The sequence below is a fragment of the Anguilla rostrata genome, chromosome 14, assembly GCF_018555375.3.
Source record: "Anguilla rostrata isolate EN2019 chromosome 14, ASM1855537v3, whole genome shotgun sequence".
Lineage (NCBI taxonomy): Eukaryota > Metazoa > Chordata > Actinopteri > Anguilliformes > Anguillidae > Anguilla > Anguilla rostrata.
The window spans coordinates 26,892,209-26,909,989 of record NC_057946.1 but is presented as its reverse complement, the minus strand read 5'-3'; the positions used below and the strand labels follow the sequence as shown (position 1 = coordinate 26,909,989).

The following is a 17,781-nucleotide window of genomic DNA, read 5'->3' as shown; positions in this document are numbered from 1 at the left end:
CCCACAGTCTCAGTGCATCATCGTAGGTGAGAGGGGTTTCAGTACTGACTGTGTCCAGGTCAGGAGATCCACAGACTCAGAGCATCACTGTGGGAGATAGAGGTTTCAGTGCTGACTGTGTCCAGAGACCCATAGTCTCAGAGCATCACTGTGAGAAAGAGAGGTTTCAGTGCTGACTGTGTCCAGGTCAGGAGATCCACAGACTCAGAGCATCACTGTGGGAGAGAGGGGTTTCAGTGCTGACTGTGTCCAGGTCAGGAGATCCACAGACTCAGAGCATCACCGTGGGAGAGGGGGGTTTCAGTGCTCAGGCTCAGTGTGGTTGTCAGGGTGTCCTGTCTTATTACACAATAGCGCCAAACAGGCCCCTGCACTGTAAGTAATGCAGTCTTCCAATATGGCTGACTGCCGCAGAACCTATTTATTAATTAATTGTATTCAGAAGTAAAATACAGGATTCCTTCTCCTTTCCCCAATACAATGTTGTCTCAACAATTTCCAAAAAGATGGCTGTTTCCAGGAAGTGCTTTTCTGCCAGTGGCCAAGTCATGATTTTAGGGGAGAGTACCGAGTAAAACTTACATTTTGCTACTGTTCAGCCCAGCTGTAATCTTATAGCTGTAGATTAAAGTTTTCACATGTTCAGAAATAGACATGGTGCAAATGAAGACTTGTGATGGCTGTCTTCACCTGCACTGGAGCAAGAGGAAGTTTGTTCAGCAGTGAGACTCGCGCCCATTTTCAATTCATCCACAAAGTATGCAGAAACCGTGAACGTGTGTTAATATGTGTACAGTGCCCTAAGGTTGTTGCTGTTGGTGTTAATCGTCCATTTCTAGCGTTCCTCTTCGTGGATTTCTGTGAAGGCCAACCCCCCCTCCCCCCTTCTCTTGCTGAGCGCTGTGCAGGCCCAATCTTTCTGCTCCATTTGGCTGCTGATATGTGCAGCTATGCCAGTGGACCTCAGCTTGAGGCATCCCCAGGATTCCCCAAACGAAAAGTGTGTACAAACACGTATCCCGTCGAAACACGTCTGCAGCCGCATGAGCGAAAACAGTATTTACGGCGTGTTTCTGAAGTCCCATCTAGGGCACTGTCCAGACAAAAAGCGAGGTTGGCATGGACTGGTTAATAGAAATAAATAAAGTGAATAAAGCACATAATGGGTGTGAAGTGCACTGTGAAGTAGTTTGCAGGTCGAGGCAGGGTTGGCGGTTCTAGAAAGGTCTGGAACATAAGGAGATCTGTTGTAGCACTGCAGTCTGTTCAATCTGACTGCAAACTGATAAAGAAGATTGACAGGTCTGTAACCAAACTAAGGTTGATTTCTAAAAATTCATACATACATACATACCTGCACACATACATAAATACACATATACATACATGCATGCATGCATGCATGCATATATGCATACATACATAAATACAAACATATATACATGCATACATGCGCGGATACATAGATACATACATATGTACATACATACATACATAGTGTATCAGTGTTTTATTACGAAACCTCCTCAAATGCACACACTGTGCTCTTCCATGATGCTGTGAGTTATTTGCAGTCCCTGCACATGCGATGCATAAAGAATGCCTCTGTTCTGCCTCTCACTGTGTCTGCTAGTTCTCAGGCCGTCTGTGACATAGCGCTGCAGAGCTAGAGGATATTTTTGGAAAAACTCCAAACACATTTTAATCAAAGCCATTAATTAGTGTTATCACACTCTGTGAAATGTTTCCTGTTGAGTTCAAGTGTTCTATCTGTTAATTGACTGAGTGCTAAAATTTGGACTTGGAATTAATTGAAACCTTATCACTTTCAATTTAGAACAGGCCGGCATGAATCAGAATACAGTAAAGATTTATCACGATGGGCACGTAAAAAAAAAAAAAAAAAGGTGTTAAAATGTGCAACCTTGGAGTTAACTTCTTTTTCCTGACAAGCTGCCGCAAACCTCAGGTAAATTGCTACTGAACAAATACTGTTCCAAAAATAACTGTTGTTGGGTTTGAACACTGGCTGATATTTTATCTGCATCTGAAACATACCGATACTATTGTTACCTATCAGGATTATTCATTGTTATGATCGCAGTTATTCTTTCATACAAACAAGTTCAACACTGCCCTTCCTCTTTCCCCTGGAAACCACAGTGCAAGTGCAGGGCCAAGTTTTGGTATTGTGTGGGCGACGTTAGCTTGATTGCATTGTTCTCTTTAACAGTTCTGTACTTTGTTTCATTTAAAATCATTTTAAAATGTATTCTAAAAGCCAGCATCTACGTTAACATTGGTAGAATCCTGAAATAATATTGCCATCCACTTGCGATGCCTTGTTAATCAAATTGGTGCTGATTCTGATGTGTCTCCTGTAGTCCACCCTAATTCAGTCAGCTACTCTGTCTAGTTATTTAAAAAATGATAAGCTCTTTTTGCTTTTTGCTGCTCATAATCAATCTTATTTGATGTCATTCAATATATAGTTCTTCTTTTTATTTTAAAAGAGGCAAATGGTCAGCGTGTGGATAGCCAGTCACAATCAAATAAGGAAACTGTTGTCCTCAATTAAAAGCTTGACTGTCTTGTTAACAAAGACAAGTGGCTTTATACAACTGACATTATACAAGAACTGCTGGCTGGCTAGCAGTTTGTCTTGCTAGCTGAACAAACAGCATAATCTATACAGCCCTCTAATTTGGTGGTGAAACCAACTGACACCGGAACTGGGGCAGATGCAGGCTGTCTCACATTGAGCAGACTGGGGAGAAAGGCACTGAATGCAGCCCCAGCTCTCCTCCTGCTGTAGCATCTGTCTGTGGTAGCGGCTGACAGACAGTGATGTACACGTGGCGTCAGGCGCAGGCTCCCATAATCCTCTGCTGCACTGCGTCGAGCTGGCTGAAGCAAGAGGATACGCTGGTAAACAATGGACTCCAGTTAAGTGCCTTTTCCAGTGCAGCCCTAATTTTGTGCGCTAACGATTCTCATCTTGAAGCAAGTCTGACTTGTCTCTGTGCTGTCCGTCTGTGGCCAAAATGTGTGGGATCCAACACCCTACCGAGTCCAAGGGTCACATATCATTGCCCTGTTCTCTTGGGGAACATTGGCACTTTGGATCACATTTCCAACAGCTTCCAGGTTTTCCACCCATTTCTGTCATTAGCGAAAAGCGTATGAGCTCTAGTACAGTGACATACACTGCAGTGTTCTAGCATAATGAAAAGAAAGAGGTATTTAGTGAGCGAACGGGAGTGTACAGGTGGCATGTCCAGCTAATTCGTCCATTTTTGGTGCAGCAAATAGTGCCTAGCCCGTGCCAATGAACAGCTGCACCCGAGAGTCCCACAGAGCAGTGCTCAGATATTCATTAGTCAGCAGAGCTTGCCTTGCCTCATCGCACAACACTGACTCCTATGACCCCCTACGGCTAGCAGCACATGCTTTGGAGGACAAAGACATTCATCTGTGTTGCCCAAAATGGTTGGGCGTTGATCCATGTTAACATAACTTTTCTTTTAGGAAATTATTCCTTGAAACAACTGCTTTTCACCCACTGTAGTGCAGACTGCTGGCTGACCTGTTTGGATATCTATGAAACTTTAGTGGATACAAAAAATATAAATAAAAAACATTTTCCAGATCAGATTACGTTTGGTCGGCTAGCTAGTTATGATTAACAGGAAGCTGGCTAGACTTTTGTGTACTGTACTGTATGCAGGTATATTTAGGGGAGAGTGGGGCCAATTATAACATGGGGCAAAATGTAACACAGACTTTTTAGGTGGTTGCATCAGGCTTGAACAAAGTATTTCAGGTTGAACATGCAGAATCACCCTCTCTTTGTCTCCTACAAACAATGGGAGATTTTGATAAATATTTTGGGAGATATTGCCAAAAGTCTGTTTTGGCTATATGCAATTAGAATTTCTTACCAGAAGTATTTTTTTGGCAAATATTTGGCTATCCAAAAAACTGCTGTCCCCTACATAGCTCCATAACAAACAATGTTAAAATACTGCTTGGATGTCACAATGTTGAATGATAAGCAAAAAAATAAAAATAAATAAATTATAAGCAATAATTTCACTGGCTTGATATAATTTGTTTCATTGTTACAGAAGGCACTGAAATCGGCTGTTTATTGCATGGGATGCTTATCCATAACATTAGCTATGAAATGCTGCATGAAATGTTCTCACTCTTGCGAAGATGGTTTCCTGTTAGAAAACTTTTGTACTTTTGTTTTCACTAATTTTTATTTTTATTTGTAAACCATGATTCAGATGAATCACTGCCTGCACGCTTAGAGGCTATTAAAAATAAATATCTCAAAACCAGTGTCTCCCGGTTGACTGAAAAACTCAAAACAGGCTGCCAAACCATTTAAGTTGCTTATCCAGCCTCAACAAAAAGGCTTTTTCCCCAATATCTCTTTCCTCCTTGACTCTGTATCAAGTTGCCAAGTATTCTGTTTCAGGCTTTTAAGATCAGAACGATTGTAGCTTTGTCCAGGGTCGGGAGATACGGTTACTCTTTGTTTGGAAGCGGGGGGGGGGGGGATCGCAATATTTTCTCTCCTCCTGCACAGCGCCGTATTGTAACACGAATGCAAGCCGAGATGCGGAGGAGCTCTTGAATGCTGACCCCAGGGATCACTTGAATGTACTTAAGTTTTCTTTATCTCACGGTTACAGTCTAACACTTCCACCGAGGTACATAGAATGCTATCGAGTTTCAGCGTTCCAGATTGCAGTGAAAGGCGAGCGGGGCGGCTCTTTTTGTGCGTCTGGACCACGGGCGGTCGGCCACACAATGGAAACACAATAGGAAAAGGATGGAGCTATACGTTTACACGTATCGTTCCATAACGTTATTAGTTTGGGGGAATTTTAAAATCCAAAACTCGAGGTTAATGTCACCACCGCGCTATAGACGATTCGTTTATCATCATTCGTTGAGCTATGTGTCCCTGTCAATGAGGGCACCTTTAATGTTCTCCTCACCTAACGAGCAGTGGTGAGTCTTAAAAAAAAGAAAAAAGATAAACAAGGAAAAAGAATAGACTAAAAATAATGAAGAAGTGAATACCCTGGCATACTAACACAGTGCATAATGGAGATTATTTTTGCATATGATCTAATGACTGTATCTTTTATAACATAACGTAACGTAACATAATGACGAGAACAGGCCATTCAGCCTCACAATGCTTGCCATTTTCCCCTGGAGACTTAATTGAGTGAAAAGTATTTGCATTTGTTGGGGAAAAAAGCTCTGCATACATTTTTCAAACTGCAAACTCATTTCCTGCAGCGTGGAGAATTTCTTACCCCACAATCTCCGCAGTGAGTCTGGATAAGGATGTTTGCCGATGGAATGGATGACATTTCCGAATGTAAATATGTTTAAGAGACGGCCAAAGCCGACAGGAGCTCTCGTTAAATCAAGAAAAGCAAACCGGGAGTGTTTGGTTAATGAGGAAAACCTGGAAACCTTTTTTTGTGTTTTTTTTCCCCTTCCAGCTCCGTCACCAATCAGTGTTGTTAGGAAAGGGAAGACGGCAAAAAACAGCATCAATGTGTCATGGCAAGAACCAGACCGGCCGAACGGCATCATACTGGAATACGAGATTAAATATTTTGAAAAGGTAAAAATAATTACAGACACCCTTTTGGATTCTGTCACCTTTAAACTTTCCCTTTAATTTCTCAAGTTATTTAGTTTACGTTTCATGTTTTTTATATATATTGCATTGTGTCATGCTGCTAATTAATTAGTGTGTGCTTTGTTCGGCCTGTGAATTCACTCCATTCAAATACAGGCTGGGTCACCCATGGTTTCTGGATTCAGTGATTGCATACACACTGCCTGGCTACTCTCCAGGCTTCCACACGCTACTAGCTGTGCCCATTGTCATTAGCTGCACCGACTGTACCAGCTATGCCAGTCGCCATTGAATTTGCTGTAGAACATTGTTTGTCTCGTAATGAGTAAAATCGTTATTGGCTCATGGGTGAGAGTATGCTCCCACTTAGAAAAACGACTTCAGCTGATCGAGTTAATAATTACATATCACTCACTGTCTTTGTAAAAATGTATCCGTTTGATCCCATTTATAATGACTTATAACCCTGTAATGTAACCCTGCAACCCTGTCATGCAGACCAAAGGAAATCTGGCCATTGAAAAAGACACAAAAAGAGAAGTTAAATGTGGTAAACCAGCTGTCATAAGGTTTCTCTTGCACACAAAAGAAAGACTTTTTTGAAAAAAAGATGGGGAAACACCCTCCGTTGCTTAGCAGCTTGAGTATGTGGGCCACTTAACACGATTGTTAGCGATTGAAGTTTCATCTCGAAAAGCAAGACTGGATTTTGTTATGGACCCACGGAGCACCCTTTCAAACGGTTTCAAACAGTTTTGTTTTTGTTCTCTGTTGGTGGGAACGGCAGGACCAGGAGACGAGCTACACCATTATCAAGTCAAAGGAGACGCGGATCGTCGCCGACGGCCTGAAGCCGTCCTCCGTGTACGTGTTTCAGATCAGGGCCCGCACCTCCGCGGGCTACGGGGGCTTCAGTCGCCGCTTTGAGTTTGAAACCGGCCCCTTCTGTAAGTAAAAGCGCACCGCGCCGTCGTGTGCGTGGCGTGCGCCTGCGGACTGGTGGCGTAGCGGGCGCGCGCGAACAAAATAACTACCGATCCAGGACGGAGGCGAGGCAGCCGCAGTTCAGGAACGCCGAGCACGGTTAGAATCCAGTTTGCATGAAGAGCTTACTGTAGCCATCTAGAATCCGTAGCTTGGTGAAAAAAACACTGTTGTCCTGTTTTCCAACATTCACCATTCAATACTACTACGATTTAAGATCATTTGTGGCAACACAATTCAAACAATGCAATCAGCTGTACAGTATATAAGATTCTTTAGATCCCTTTCATGGCTATGATATACAATGAGCTTCATAATGTTTGGGACAAAGACATAATTTTTCTTGATCTGGCTCTGTACTTAACAATTTTACATTTTGGAACAATTTCAGATTCTCAGCTTTTATTAAAGGTTACGTTTATACATTTTAGTTTCACCATGTACAAAGTACCACAGTTTTTATACATACACAACCCCTCCCCTACCCGCATTTCAGGGCACCATTATGTTTGGGACATACAGCAGTAGTGTTATGTAAATGAAAGTAGTCATGTTTAGTACTTTGTACATGTTCTTTGCGCTGTAGCCATCTTTAACTCTTGGTTGTTTTGGCAGCTTGTTTTTAGTTGCCATAAGTTTTCTCTTCAGAGTATGCAACGCATGTTCAGTTGGATATAGAGTGGATTATTGACTTTGCCAGTCAAGGATTTTCCAGTTTTTTGCTTTGAAAAACTCCTTTGTTGCTTTAGCAGTATGTTTGGGACCATTGTCTTGCTGTAGGATTAAGCATTGTCCAATGAATTTGAAGGGTTTTGCTTGAAATTGAGCTGATAAGATGCTTCTGTGCACTTCAGAATTCATTCTGCTGCTTCTAGCAGTTACATCATCAATGAAGACAAGGTAGCCAGTACCTGTGGCAGTAATACATGCCCAAACCATAGCACTCTTACCATCATGTTTCACAGATGTGATGGTATGCTTTGGATCTTGGGTAGCTCTTTTTGCCCAAGTGTTTCTTGGTCTCATCTGTCATCATCTTTTCCCAGAGTTCTGCATGCTCTTCTAGGTACTTCTTGGCAAACTGTAACCTCACCATCCTGCTTTTGTAGCCAAATAGCGATTCACATCTTGCAGTGTAGCCTCTGTATTCTGATGCCTCCTGATGAGCGTTTCTGATTTGTCAGACAGGGGGTCTTTATTCATTACGTGTCATGTTTGGGGGTCTTCATTATGATGCACATTCTTTGGTCATCAATTGTAGGTCTTCCTTGGCCCATCATGCCCTTTGCAATAACTGAGCTCACGGGTGCTCTCTTCTTCTTAATTGTGTTCCAAAAAAGCTGATTTTGGCAAGCTTAATGCTTGGCCTTTGTCTCTGACTGTTTTTCTTTTTTCTTATTTCTCAGCCTAATAATGGCTTCCTTGACTGTCATTGGCACAACTTTGCTCCTCGCGTTGATAAATGTCAATAACAGACTCCAAAATGAATCAAAAGCCTAGAATGAAGGCTAAAAACTGAAAGCTCTCATCACTGCACCATGGGAGCAATGGAACACACCTGGCTAATCAGAAACACCTGTGAAGCCATTTGTCCCAAATATTATAGTGACCTGAAATGGGAAGGGGGGGGGCTATGTATAAAACGTGCTATAATTTCTACGTGGTGAAGCTGTATGAAAATACAAAGGATTTAAAGGATATTTCTATCCAAAAATGTATAAAAACATCATTTAGTAAATTCTGAGAATCTGCATTTTGAATTGTCTGATTGCAAATAAAAAATTATGTATTTGTCCCAAACATTATGGAGCTCACTGTATGTAAATTTGGGGCTGTACAGTGTGAGTTGTAGCACGCATGATTACCAAGTAGAGCACAAAGCAACAAAGGGGTAATTCACATATAGGAATACAGCTGCCAGCAGTTGTATGAAAGTGAAATAAATTAACGCGAGCATTTACCTAAGTGTGTTGTGAATAGTCTGCTGAATGAAGCGTGTCTGTGTTCCACTTATGTATGCTGGAACAGATACAGTGGGAATCGTGCCTCAGCAGGTGATGAAATCCAGAAACTTCCGTAGTTAACGCAGATGCTCTGAGCAGAATGCGATTTTTAAAAATTTTTTTATAAAACTTTTTTATTCATGAAACTCTTAAGTCTTAACCTCTCTAAACCAGGTCTCAAGACTTATCTGATCTTATGTGCGTACTGTTCAAAGATCAAATTTTAATTGTAATTATGTTGTACAGCACCCTGAAATGTGTCTGTGAAGAGCACCACGAGAGCGCATTGTATTGTATTAACATTGTATTGTATTGTATTGTGCTGTCCTGTATTGCATAACCCATCACTTAAATTAAACTTAAGCAATATGTGTAAAAAGGAGGAAACCAACTCTGGCGTGAACTCTTTATTCAGTAAAATTCTGAAATAATACAAAGTGTAATCTGTATGGCTAAACAAAACCCCAATTCAAACATTTTATGTTTTGTGAGAACACTGTTGTTCTATATTAAATGCGCAGACTGAATAATTGAATAATATATGTTCGGTATTGTGGCGTAGTTAATGTATTGACTTGATCCTGCTTTTTGTGAGATGTAGATGTATAGTGGGCACCAGGGAGTCTGTTCGCTCCTCATGGCCTTTTCCTCTCTTTGTTTCAGTAGTAGCTGCATCCAGTGACCAGAGCCAGGTCCCCATCGTTGCTGTGTCCATCATTGTGGGAGTCATCCTGCTGGCCCTCGTCACTGGGTTCCTGCTCAGCGGACGGTAACAGTCCCCTCCCCCCCCCTCCCCCATTCTCCTGCCTTTTCACTTGATGACAAATTCACCCACCCTTTATATCCAGAGCACCTTGTTTAGGCTTTACCTGCCACTGTCTGTGGGCCTTTCCACAGTAAATTTCTATGGAGAGAGTGAATTTAATAGTTTTTGAACTCTAGGTTTTTTTTTCATAGCTTTCCATATCCAGTTTGTTTTCCACACAGTTCCCAAAAGGGATGGGCATCCTAACCCTCAACATCTGTTGTGTCCTGCCACTGTCCCTGCTCTGCATAGATAATTGCCAATTCACAAATAACAAAGAAGGTCAGAGGCAAACTAAAATCAATTTTGGGACTGCATCTATGTTACTGCAGAATGTTCTGAATTGAAATGGACAGCTATTGTATTGTTTGCTGTGTACTATTAGTCTGGATACGTGTGTCACTCACACACACGCACACACACAAACGCACACACACATGTATGCACACATCCACATGCACACACACATGTATGCACACACACACACACACACACACACACACACGCACACTGTTCTTGATCAGTGCCATAATTTTTTTTTTTTTACAATTTCTCCCATAGCAAAATTTCCAATCCATGGTTCAGTACAACTTGTAATACACTATTGTTTAAGTGAAAGCAGGGGCTGTGTGTTTGTTTAATATTCTATGCATGAATCACCAGAAGGAACAATCAGCCAGAATATCCGTCATTGCCTTGTGTTTGTTGTCCTGACTGCCCCGGGTAATGAAAAGCTGCAGCCTTGTAACATAAACACTATTGAACGGTTTTGCACATGCTTATGTTGTACACTGCCCAGACAGGAAGTATAAAGTTAGCATTGCGATGTCACGATTTTAAGCCCATTGCACATAGCGTCTTAATTAGCATTGCTATACCATTGTCGTAAATCACACAATACCATAATCTGTAACCATTATTATGTGTTTAACATCATTGCAGTCAAGGTTACAAATGGGGGATTCGTAAATGATATGTTTAGCTCTTCTCTGAAGTGATCAGATGTAAAAAGACATTTATGCTGCATTTTAACTGTACTGTGATTCACAATGAACTTAAATTGTGTGTTACAGTACGCCCCTGAAAGGAAATAGTTTACTTGCAAAAAATATAAACTAATGGGGCTCACAAATTTTTTGAAAACCGAACATATTAGGAAAAATTGGGTTTTAAATTGCTATCCATATTTAAGTGCCTTTATTTATGGCTAGCTGTTACACAGGTGTTCAGACCTGTGATCATTAAATTTAATTTATTTCTTATAGCTAACAGGCTGTGCTGTCAAGTTATCTGTGTTTAGGTCATGTAAATAGACAACTTGTGAGCCATATAATACAAAATGTCCTCTCACAAATTCACTGTGGTGAAACACAGCTACCTTGCTATCTACCTAGCTAATTCGATTTGAGAATTGTAGCCCCTTCGTGTAACAGACTAACAACATTAGCTATAATCTTCAGCTAGCATCTCTAAACAGCGCTATACTCCTGTTATGGTAGTCATTTCATCCCATTAAGCTTTAATCCTACGGAAGGAAATATTAGAAAATGACCAGGAGTCATTTATGACACCTGACAGTGGATTCCATTTTAGAAAAATTTGATCTCAACATTTCAATAATCCACAAAGTTTAAGTGGAACACATTCTCACATTCCGAGCCACATTCTTAAATGTGTTTGCAGAAAGAAACACATTCTTCCGGAAAAGGTTTTCCCCAAAATTTAAATCAGATGCACGAGACACCTAGTGTAATTAAAATCCTCCCTTGTATTGTTATGAAGTTCTGTTCCATGCTTGTAGCGCGTAATTAGAATAGACTCCTCTGGCAGCCCATATACAGTGCGTATACCCTGGTGACCATGACACTGTCTGAACTGCGATCCCATCTCCATCTGTTACCCTCTATGCTTCCCCCCCATTCCCCCCTCCCCACCTCACCCGTCAAGTGAAAACATGCATAAGGAGTTTGGACTGTCAGATCTCTATTTAGAGAGAAAAGGTTTGTCACTGTGGAAACAGTAAAAGACCACAAAAAACAAGGGGAGGAAGCATGTTCATTATAGCAGTTTCAACTTTGCACTGGAATAGGGTAACATTTGTGTGTAACTTAGATGTCCATGTGCAAGGCGTTAGATCTGTGGGTGTTTTCATTGAATTCATTTATAGGAAAGCTACTGTTTTCCAGCAGTTAAATTCAAAGATCATATGTGTGGATAAATATTGACAAAATGTTGCCTACTGATTTGCCCTTGTCAATTACTGCCCATTTATAGAAGGATTTTTTCTCTCTTGTTGTTGGATTCATTGCATTAGCTACATTGTGTATATTATTTTGTTGTTGTTGTATGAAGTACAGTCAGCTTGATTTATGTATTTTTACCATTGTAACTACAGATTATGATTATACCATATTTTTGTGCATTATTATGCACTGTAGTTTGTCAGAATTCATTCTGATCAGTTGCTTAATTATCAAAATGTTAATTTAAATTACCATATTAATCAAAATTCTGTGGTCTGGAACCATGTAGAAAGCACTATATCAAGGTAGCAGCAGGAAAAAGATTTAAATAAGATTTCAACAAAATCATTACTAATGGAATTAATTTTGGAACACAATTATAGTTGCATTATTTTTGTTCCCTGTCATCTGCCTGAATCATAGATTATGTAAATATTGCCAAAATTAGCTCAACAGGCTTGCCAGCAGAATTGAGGCCTACATAAAGTCTGTGCATGTGCACGTCTCGATTTGTATTTTGGGACTGTAGTTTAAACCGATCTCTCTTCCTGGCAGTCTTCCTGGCCGTGTGTGTGTGACCTCCCGCGTTCGTCCTTGTGCCGCTGCACTGTACTTAATTTGATGCTGTCATGTTCTCGCAGAGAGAAAACAAGGAGAAAAAAAAAAAGATAAAAAACGTGTGCCATAAAAAAAAAAACGCCCAGGAAACCGTGTAGCTACCATCCCGGCAGCTGCAGGAGAGGCTTTAAATAAGACCCTCTCACCGCTCAAGAACAGCGTGTCTTTGAAAGAACTGTTCAGAGGCAGAAAATACAGTTTTTGTATAAATTCTCTGAAAGTTTGTTTCTTGACAAGATCATTCCAAAATGTGTTTAACTTTAGCAAAATATCATGTTTGAGAAGTATTGTATGATTATATAAATAATTACGTAATGACTGCAATGTTATACACACGTGTAAGTTTAAATAGTTTTATACGTATTATGTTTGTAGCAGCAATACCATTTAAAACTCATTTGAATGCTAGCAAGCCTACAGGAAATGGAATTGTCTGGAAGTAACAGGTTAGCATAAGGTCAGCTAAATCTGTAAATCTGTTTTGCATAAAAGAAGTTTAAATAATTGTGACATTGGTTGACAGCTTCAGCCCAGTGCTGTCTGAATTGAGAAATGAAGGTTAGAAAAATAAGATTTTGTGGGTCTTGTGGGTACTGAGCTAGAAGTCACCAGTAGGCTTGGTCTGGTTTATTGAATGCTTGTTCTTAGTCCAGGGACATTTATAGACCCATAAACCCCTTTGAGTACAAATACAAAGTTATAGATGAAATTCTTGATGAAATAATATGGAGTTTGAAATTCTTCAAACTCCATATTATTGGTAGAATTACAACACACTATAACTTAGCCAGTTTCATTCAGAGAAGCTTCAGTGTTGCGGTACATAGGGCGATACACACAGTGGGAATAGAAAATAGTGGTAAAACTAAGTTATGAAACTAGAAATGTGCTTTCGTGTAAGTGACATGGAGTGAAATTCAAATGCCAGTTGGCGTTCCAATTACATTAGAACATTCTAGACACGATAGTAGCATATTCTCTGCCTATATGTTATATGATGTTATATGACATCAGGAGCCACTGAGCTTGCCACTGTGCTAGAAGAGAGACAAGGCCATTATTTGCCCATCTCTCCGATGTATTGCGTGTGGACAGTTTATCGATTCATCACCAAACTTCAGTCTCTGTCTGAAGCAGCATGGGTCCTTTGAACAAGATCTAAAGGGAAGTGATGCAGTATTTGTTTGTGTTCCAGGCGCTGTGGCTACAGCAAGGCTAAGCAGGATCCTGATGAGGAAAAGATGCACTTTCACAACGGGCACAGTACGTCACTTGTGAGGAATTTGCACATAGTCTCACATAAAGTTTGTAGTTAAATCCAGGAAGTCTTTTCAGTGTCTATGGTTAGCCCCATGGGCGAACATAACTGCTTATCGAATGGTCATATTTGGTACCAGTCACATGCATAAATTGTGTAACATAATGAGAGTAAATAGTACACGTCTCATGAATTTATCACAATTTATACAAGAACACGTTCAGTACAAAGTAATGAGTATAATGAGAGTTAAATGCAGTGTTCATAAAGCACACATGCACACACACACACACACCATTCAACCTGACCTTGACTTCAGGGTTCGCTTCATGTGTGATTATATGTTGTACGTGTAAAAGCAATGAAGAGAATACTGAAATACTGTCTCTTCCCTCCACAGTAAAATTCTCGGGGATACGCACGTACATTGACCCCCACACCTATGAAGACCCAAACCAAGCCGTGCACGAGTTTGCGAAGGAGATCGACGTGTCCTGCATCTCGATCGAGAGGGTGATAGGAGCTGGTGCGTGAGGTTTTCAGAGCTCTTAATAAATCTGAATAGTCCGGCAGTTCTTTGCTTCTCTTCACAAGGACAGTTTTTAATCCTGTCACTGTCCTAGATAGCATCTGAGAACACATGACATTTGGCACACATTCCATGTTGCCATTATATTTGGAGAATTGCACAAGTATGCTTACAAAAACAGTGCCAAAGTACTAATAAATGTTGTTCGTACAGATTGTTGATTATTGAAAATAGCACAACGGCAACCTCTTTATAATTAATCATGAATTTAAGACATCTTCCTAAATATGATTTATGGCTTCTGAGATTCGTGTGTGTCTCATTAAACTGTCTGAAAAGCCTTTTCTTAGTCTCACTGCATATAATTAATGCCCCGTATAATGGCAGTTTATTCATTCAAAGGTAGAAACCAGTGATGGTTCTAATTTATGCCATGGACTTGTTGGTTGGGGCCACAGGTGAGTTTGGAGAGGTATGCAGCGGGCCTCTTAAACTGCCAGGCAAGAGGGAGATCTTGGTGGCCATTAAGACTCTGAAAGCGGGCTACACGGAGAAGCAGAGGCGGGAGTTCCTCGGGGAGGCCAGCATCATGGGTCAGTTCGATCACCCCAACATCATCCACCTGGAAGGCGTGGTGACTAAAAGTAAGTAGTCGTCGGCCTGGCGTGGAAGGACCGAAACCCGTGACATCATTGCAACGCAGTAATGCACTTCCAGGTCATGTTTCCTGTCTGCTCTGGCCCCAGGTGGGGGAGTGAGCTTCCCGCTGTGGTCAGAACAGCTGAAACACTACCCGTCTTTTAGACTGGTAGACCACCTCTTCAGATTGCACTATGGGTCCCCTGACCCTCTTTAGCTATTGTATTTCTTTCTTTATGGATTTCCTTTTGGTATAGTGTTACAGGCCTAGCTGTGTAATACTAGCGTATCTGTATAGTGGCTTTTACTTCTGTTTGCTGTGCTAATCGTTAGCATGTTTGGTTAACTTATTGATTGTAAATGTGCCTTCTGTGCCATCTTGGTGATATGCCGCTTTTGTATTTCTGGGACACTGATGTTGTCCGTGTCTGTAAGCCACTCTGGATGAGACTGTCTGCTTTGTTTTTGATTGTAATGCGATGTAATGTGAGGAATTTTAATTTGACTCATTTAATTAGATTGATTTGAATGAGAGGGACAGGGGCAACTGAAGAAATGAAAATTAGTGCATGTAAAATAATTGGAATTAATTTGCAAATACACCTTTAACTCTGCTGAAAATAAACAAGCTCACTTTCACTGTAGGCCACCTTCAACATAACTTCCAACTAATAGTTGTTTTGTAACTGAAAGGGTGCATTTCTTTCCAGGTGATTCTCTGTCGTGTTACCTGCCTTTTGTAACAGAGAATGTACATTTAGAAACTAAAACTTAAAATTGGCTCTATTTCACATACAAGAATTAAAATTTTATGTGTGACAGTATGTCCTCGAAAAATAACCTGGTCCCCCAGTAAAACTTTGTTATTTATAAAGGTATACTTTGTGAGGAGTTGTATACTGTATGTTGCTTATGATAAAGGGAGATGTAAACCAGACAAAGAACATTCCTGGTGTCCTGGTTCTTGTGTGCATATTAAATAGCAGTGTAGCTGTCAATCATGGCTTGTCATACCATGTGTCATGTGAGATTCTGTCAGATTTTTTTGGAAGTATACATTTTAGCATGGGTTTAGTTTTTACATTTGTTTTGGCCTATTTTTTAAAAATGTTTTTTAGTTTGTTTTCTCCCCCACACTGACCCACTTTTCTCTACACTGTAGGTATGGTTCACTCAGGTACTCCTGAATGTTTTGTATTATGGTCACATATTCACAAGTTTTATTAGATTGCTGTGAATATCATAATATAATGATGTCATCTTTTTCTTGTATATCACATTGATTTATTGCAATCATTGATATATTCTCCAAATAATAAGATTTGATTTATAACACAATTACATGGTTATTTAGAGCTTTCAGAAGTGAGAAAAAAACCATTGGAGATCACTGTGTTAATTAAGTCTTATAGCATGTGGCAAACAAGTGAAAAATCAGCTTTGAAAACCATTTGTGACGCTTCTGTGACTATGATGCATATTCAAGCTTGTGAGTGATAATTAAGAGCAAATGATGTAAAGCTGATATTCCAGATGAAAATGTTTGAAAAAGATAGCACACAAAACCATGTTTTTTTAATCCCTCCAGGTAAACCTGTGATGATAATAACAGAATATATGGAAAATGGATCTCTTGACACGTTTTTGAAGGTACGATTTATTTAAAGGTGTATTGTAAAATCTGAAATCACAGTAAAATGGCTATAGACCTTGGTTCTCAGACAACAAGAATGAGAGAGCAAGAGTCATATTTGTTGCTGGGATTATTTTTCCAACAATATGATTCTGATCTATGGCTCAGTCAAGCAACTGAATTTCCCCCCTGGCATCAGAACTGGCTTATATAGGGTTTTTTAATCAAACATGGTTTATTAATATTAATATCATTTACGTACTTTATGTACATATCCACTGTACTTTATGTATTCGCTTCTTCCCAGTTAGCTCACAAGCTCCTTCAGAATAGTTCAAACCACTTTATAATAATTTGCAACACAAATAGCTAGGCTAACTGAATTTATTTCTGTAGAGATATTTTAATCTCTTAGTTTTATGTACCTATGTAATCCTATATGCCATTTTATATCATATTTATTTTATATTTTTCTTATTAATTTATTTATTTAATATTAAGAGAAATTTAAAAAGCACACTATTCAGGATTTGTGAGGAAACCCCGGATAGCATAACCACGAGTAAAAAGTAAATTAGGAAACCACATAGAAAAGAGCGAGCGGTGGTTTTTTTTTCCCCTGCAGAAGAATGACGGGCAGTTCACGGTGATCCAGCTGGTGGGCATGTTGAGGGGCATCGCCTCTGGAATGCGCTACCTCTCAGACATGGGCTACGTGCACCGCGACCTCGCCGCCCGAAACATTTTGGTCAACAGCAACCTGGTTTGCAAGGTGTCGGACTTTGGCCTGTCCAGAGTCCTGGAGGATGACCCGGAGGCCGCCTATACTACAAGGGTATGTTTGTTAGATTAGATTGATGACCTGTTGGTGACCTCCTGATCCATCTCTATTATCCATTAGGCGGCCACTGTGTCTCCTGTTCTAAAACCCCTGTTACCTGCACCGCCTTGTAATTGCTTTGTCACAATGCAGGCAGCAGGGACCGCATTGCACATTTTGTTCTCTAGATCTTTCTCATGTCCCTTGCAGCTTGTTTGTTTTGCTGATAGGAGGCCCTGAAAGGATTAATGGGAGTGTTTATAAGCGCATACATTTACTCAGAATCTAAGCAGGCTATTTATACTATGTTCGCTCTGAAACCGAATATCAATATTCAGTTGATATCTGGAGTGAAGAAACCTGACAGAGTGGTATTAATTGACGCAATGTGAAATTTTCGTCGGAAACCTCAAAAGAGAAGATAATTATACTGTTGGGTTTAAAAAAAAAAAAAAACTGTGATTATCACCTGATTATTTTTGCTTCATCCACACTTCCACATCAACACCTCAGCCAGATACAGTATAAGCTGACAGCGAGCCGCCTTGCCCTAGTTATCTCCCAGTCTCGGCTCC

General features: G+C 40.3%; 1 protein-coding gene across 3 annotated transcripts in view; it reads left to right on the top strand.

Moving 5' to 3' along the window:
* Nucleotides 1–17,781, top strand: part of LOC135239386 (ephrin type-A receptor 5) — a 71,869-nt gene that overhangs the window by 41,214 nt on the left and 12,874 nt on the right. For 2 of the 3 annotated variants that reach the window (XM_064308000.1, XM_064308002.1), the window contains exons 6-13: nucleotides 5,532–5,656; nucleotides 6,462–6,621; nucleotides 9,328–9,430; nucleotides 13,523–13,590; nucleotides 13,986–14,111; nucleotides 14,573–14,758; nucleotides 16,342–16,403; nucleotides 17,012–17,221. In XM_064308000.1, the coding sequence (XP_064164070.1) occupies nucleotides 5,532–5,656; nucleotides 6,462–6,621; nucleotides 9,328–9,430; nucleotides 13,523–13,590; nucleotides 13,986–14,111; nucleotides 14,573–14,758; nucleotides 16,342–16,403; nucleotides 17,012–17,221 (1,040 nt within the window). Of the gene's footprint in view, nucleotides 1–5,531; nucleotides 5,657–6,461; nucleotides 6,622–9,324; nucleotides 9,431–13,522; nucleotides 13,591–13,985; nucleotides 14,112–14,572; nucleotides 14,759–16,341; nucleotides 16,404–17,011; nucleotides 17,222–17,781 lie in introns of all 3 variants that reach the window. The other variant, XM_064307999.1, reaches the window with a different exon arrangement.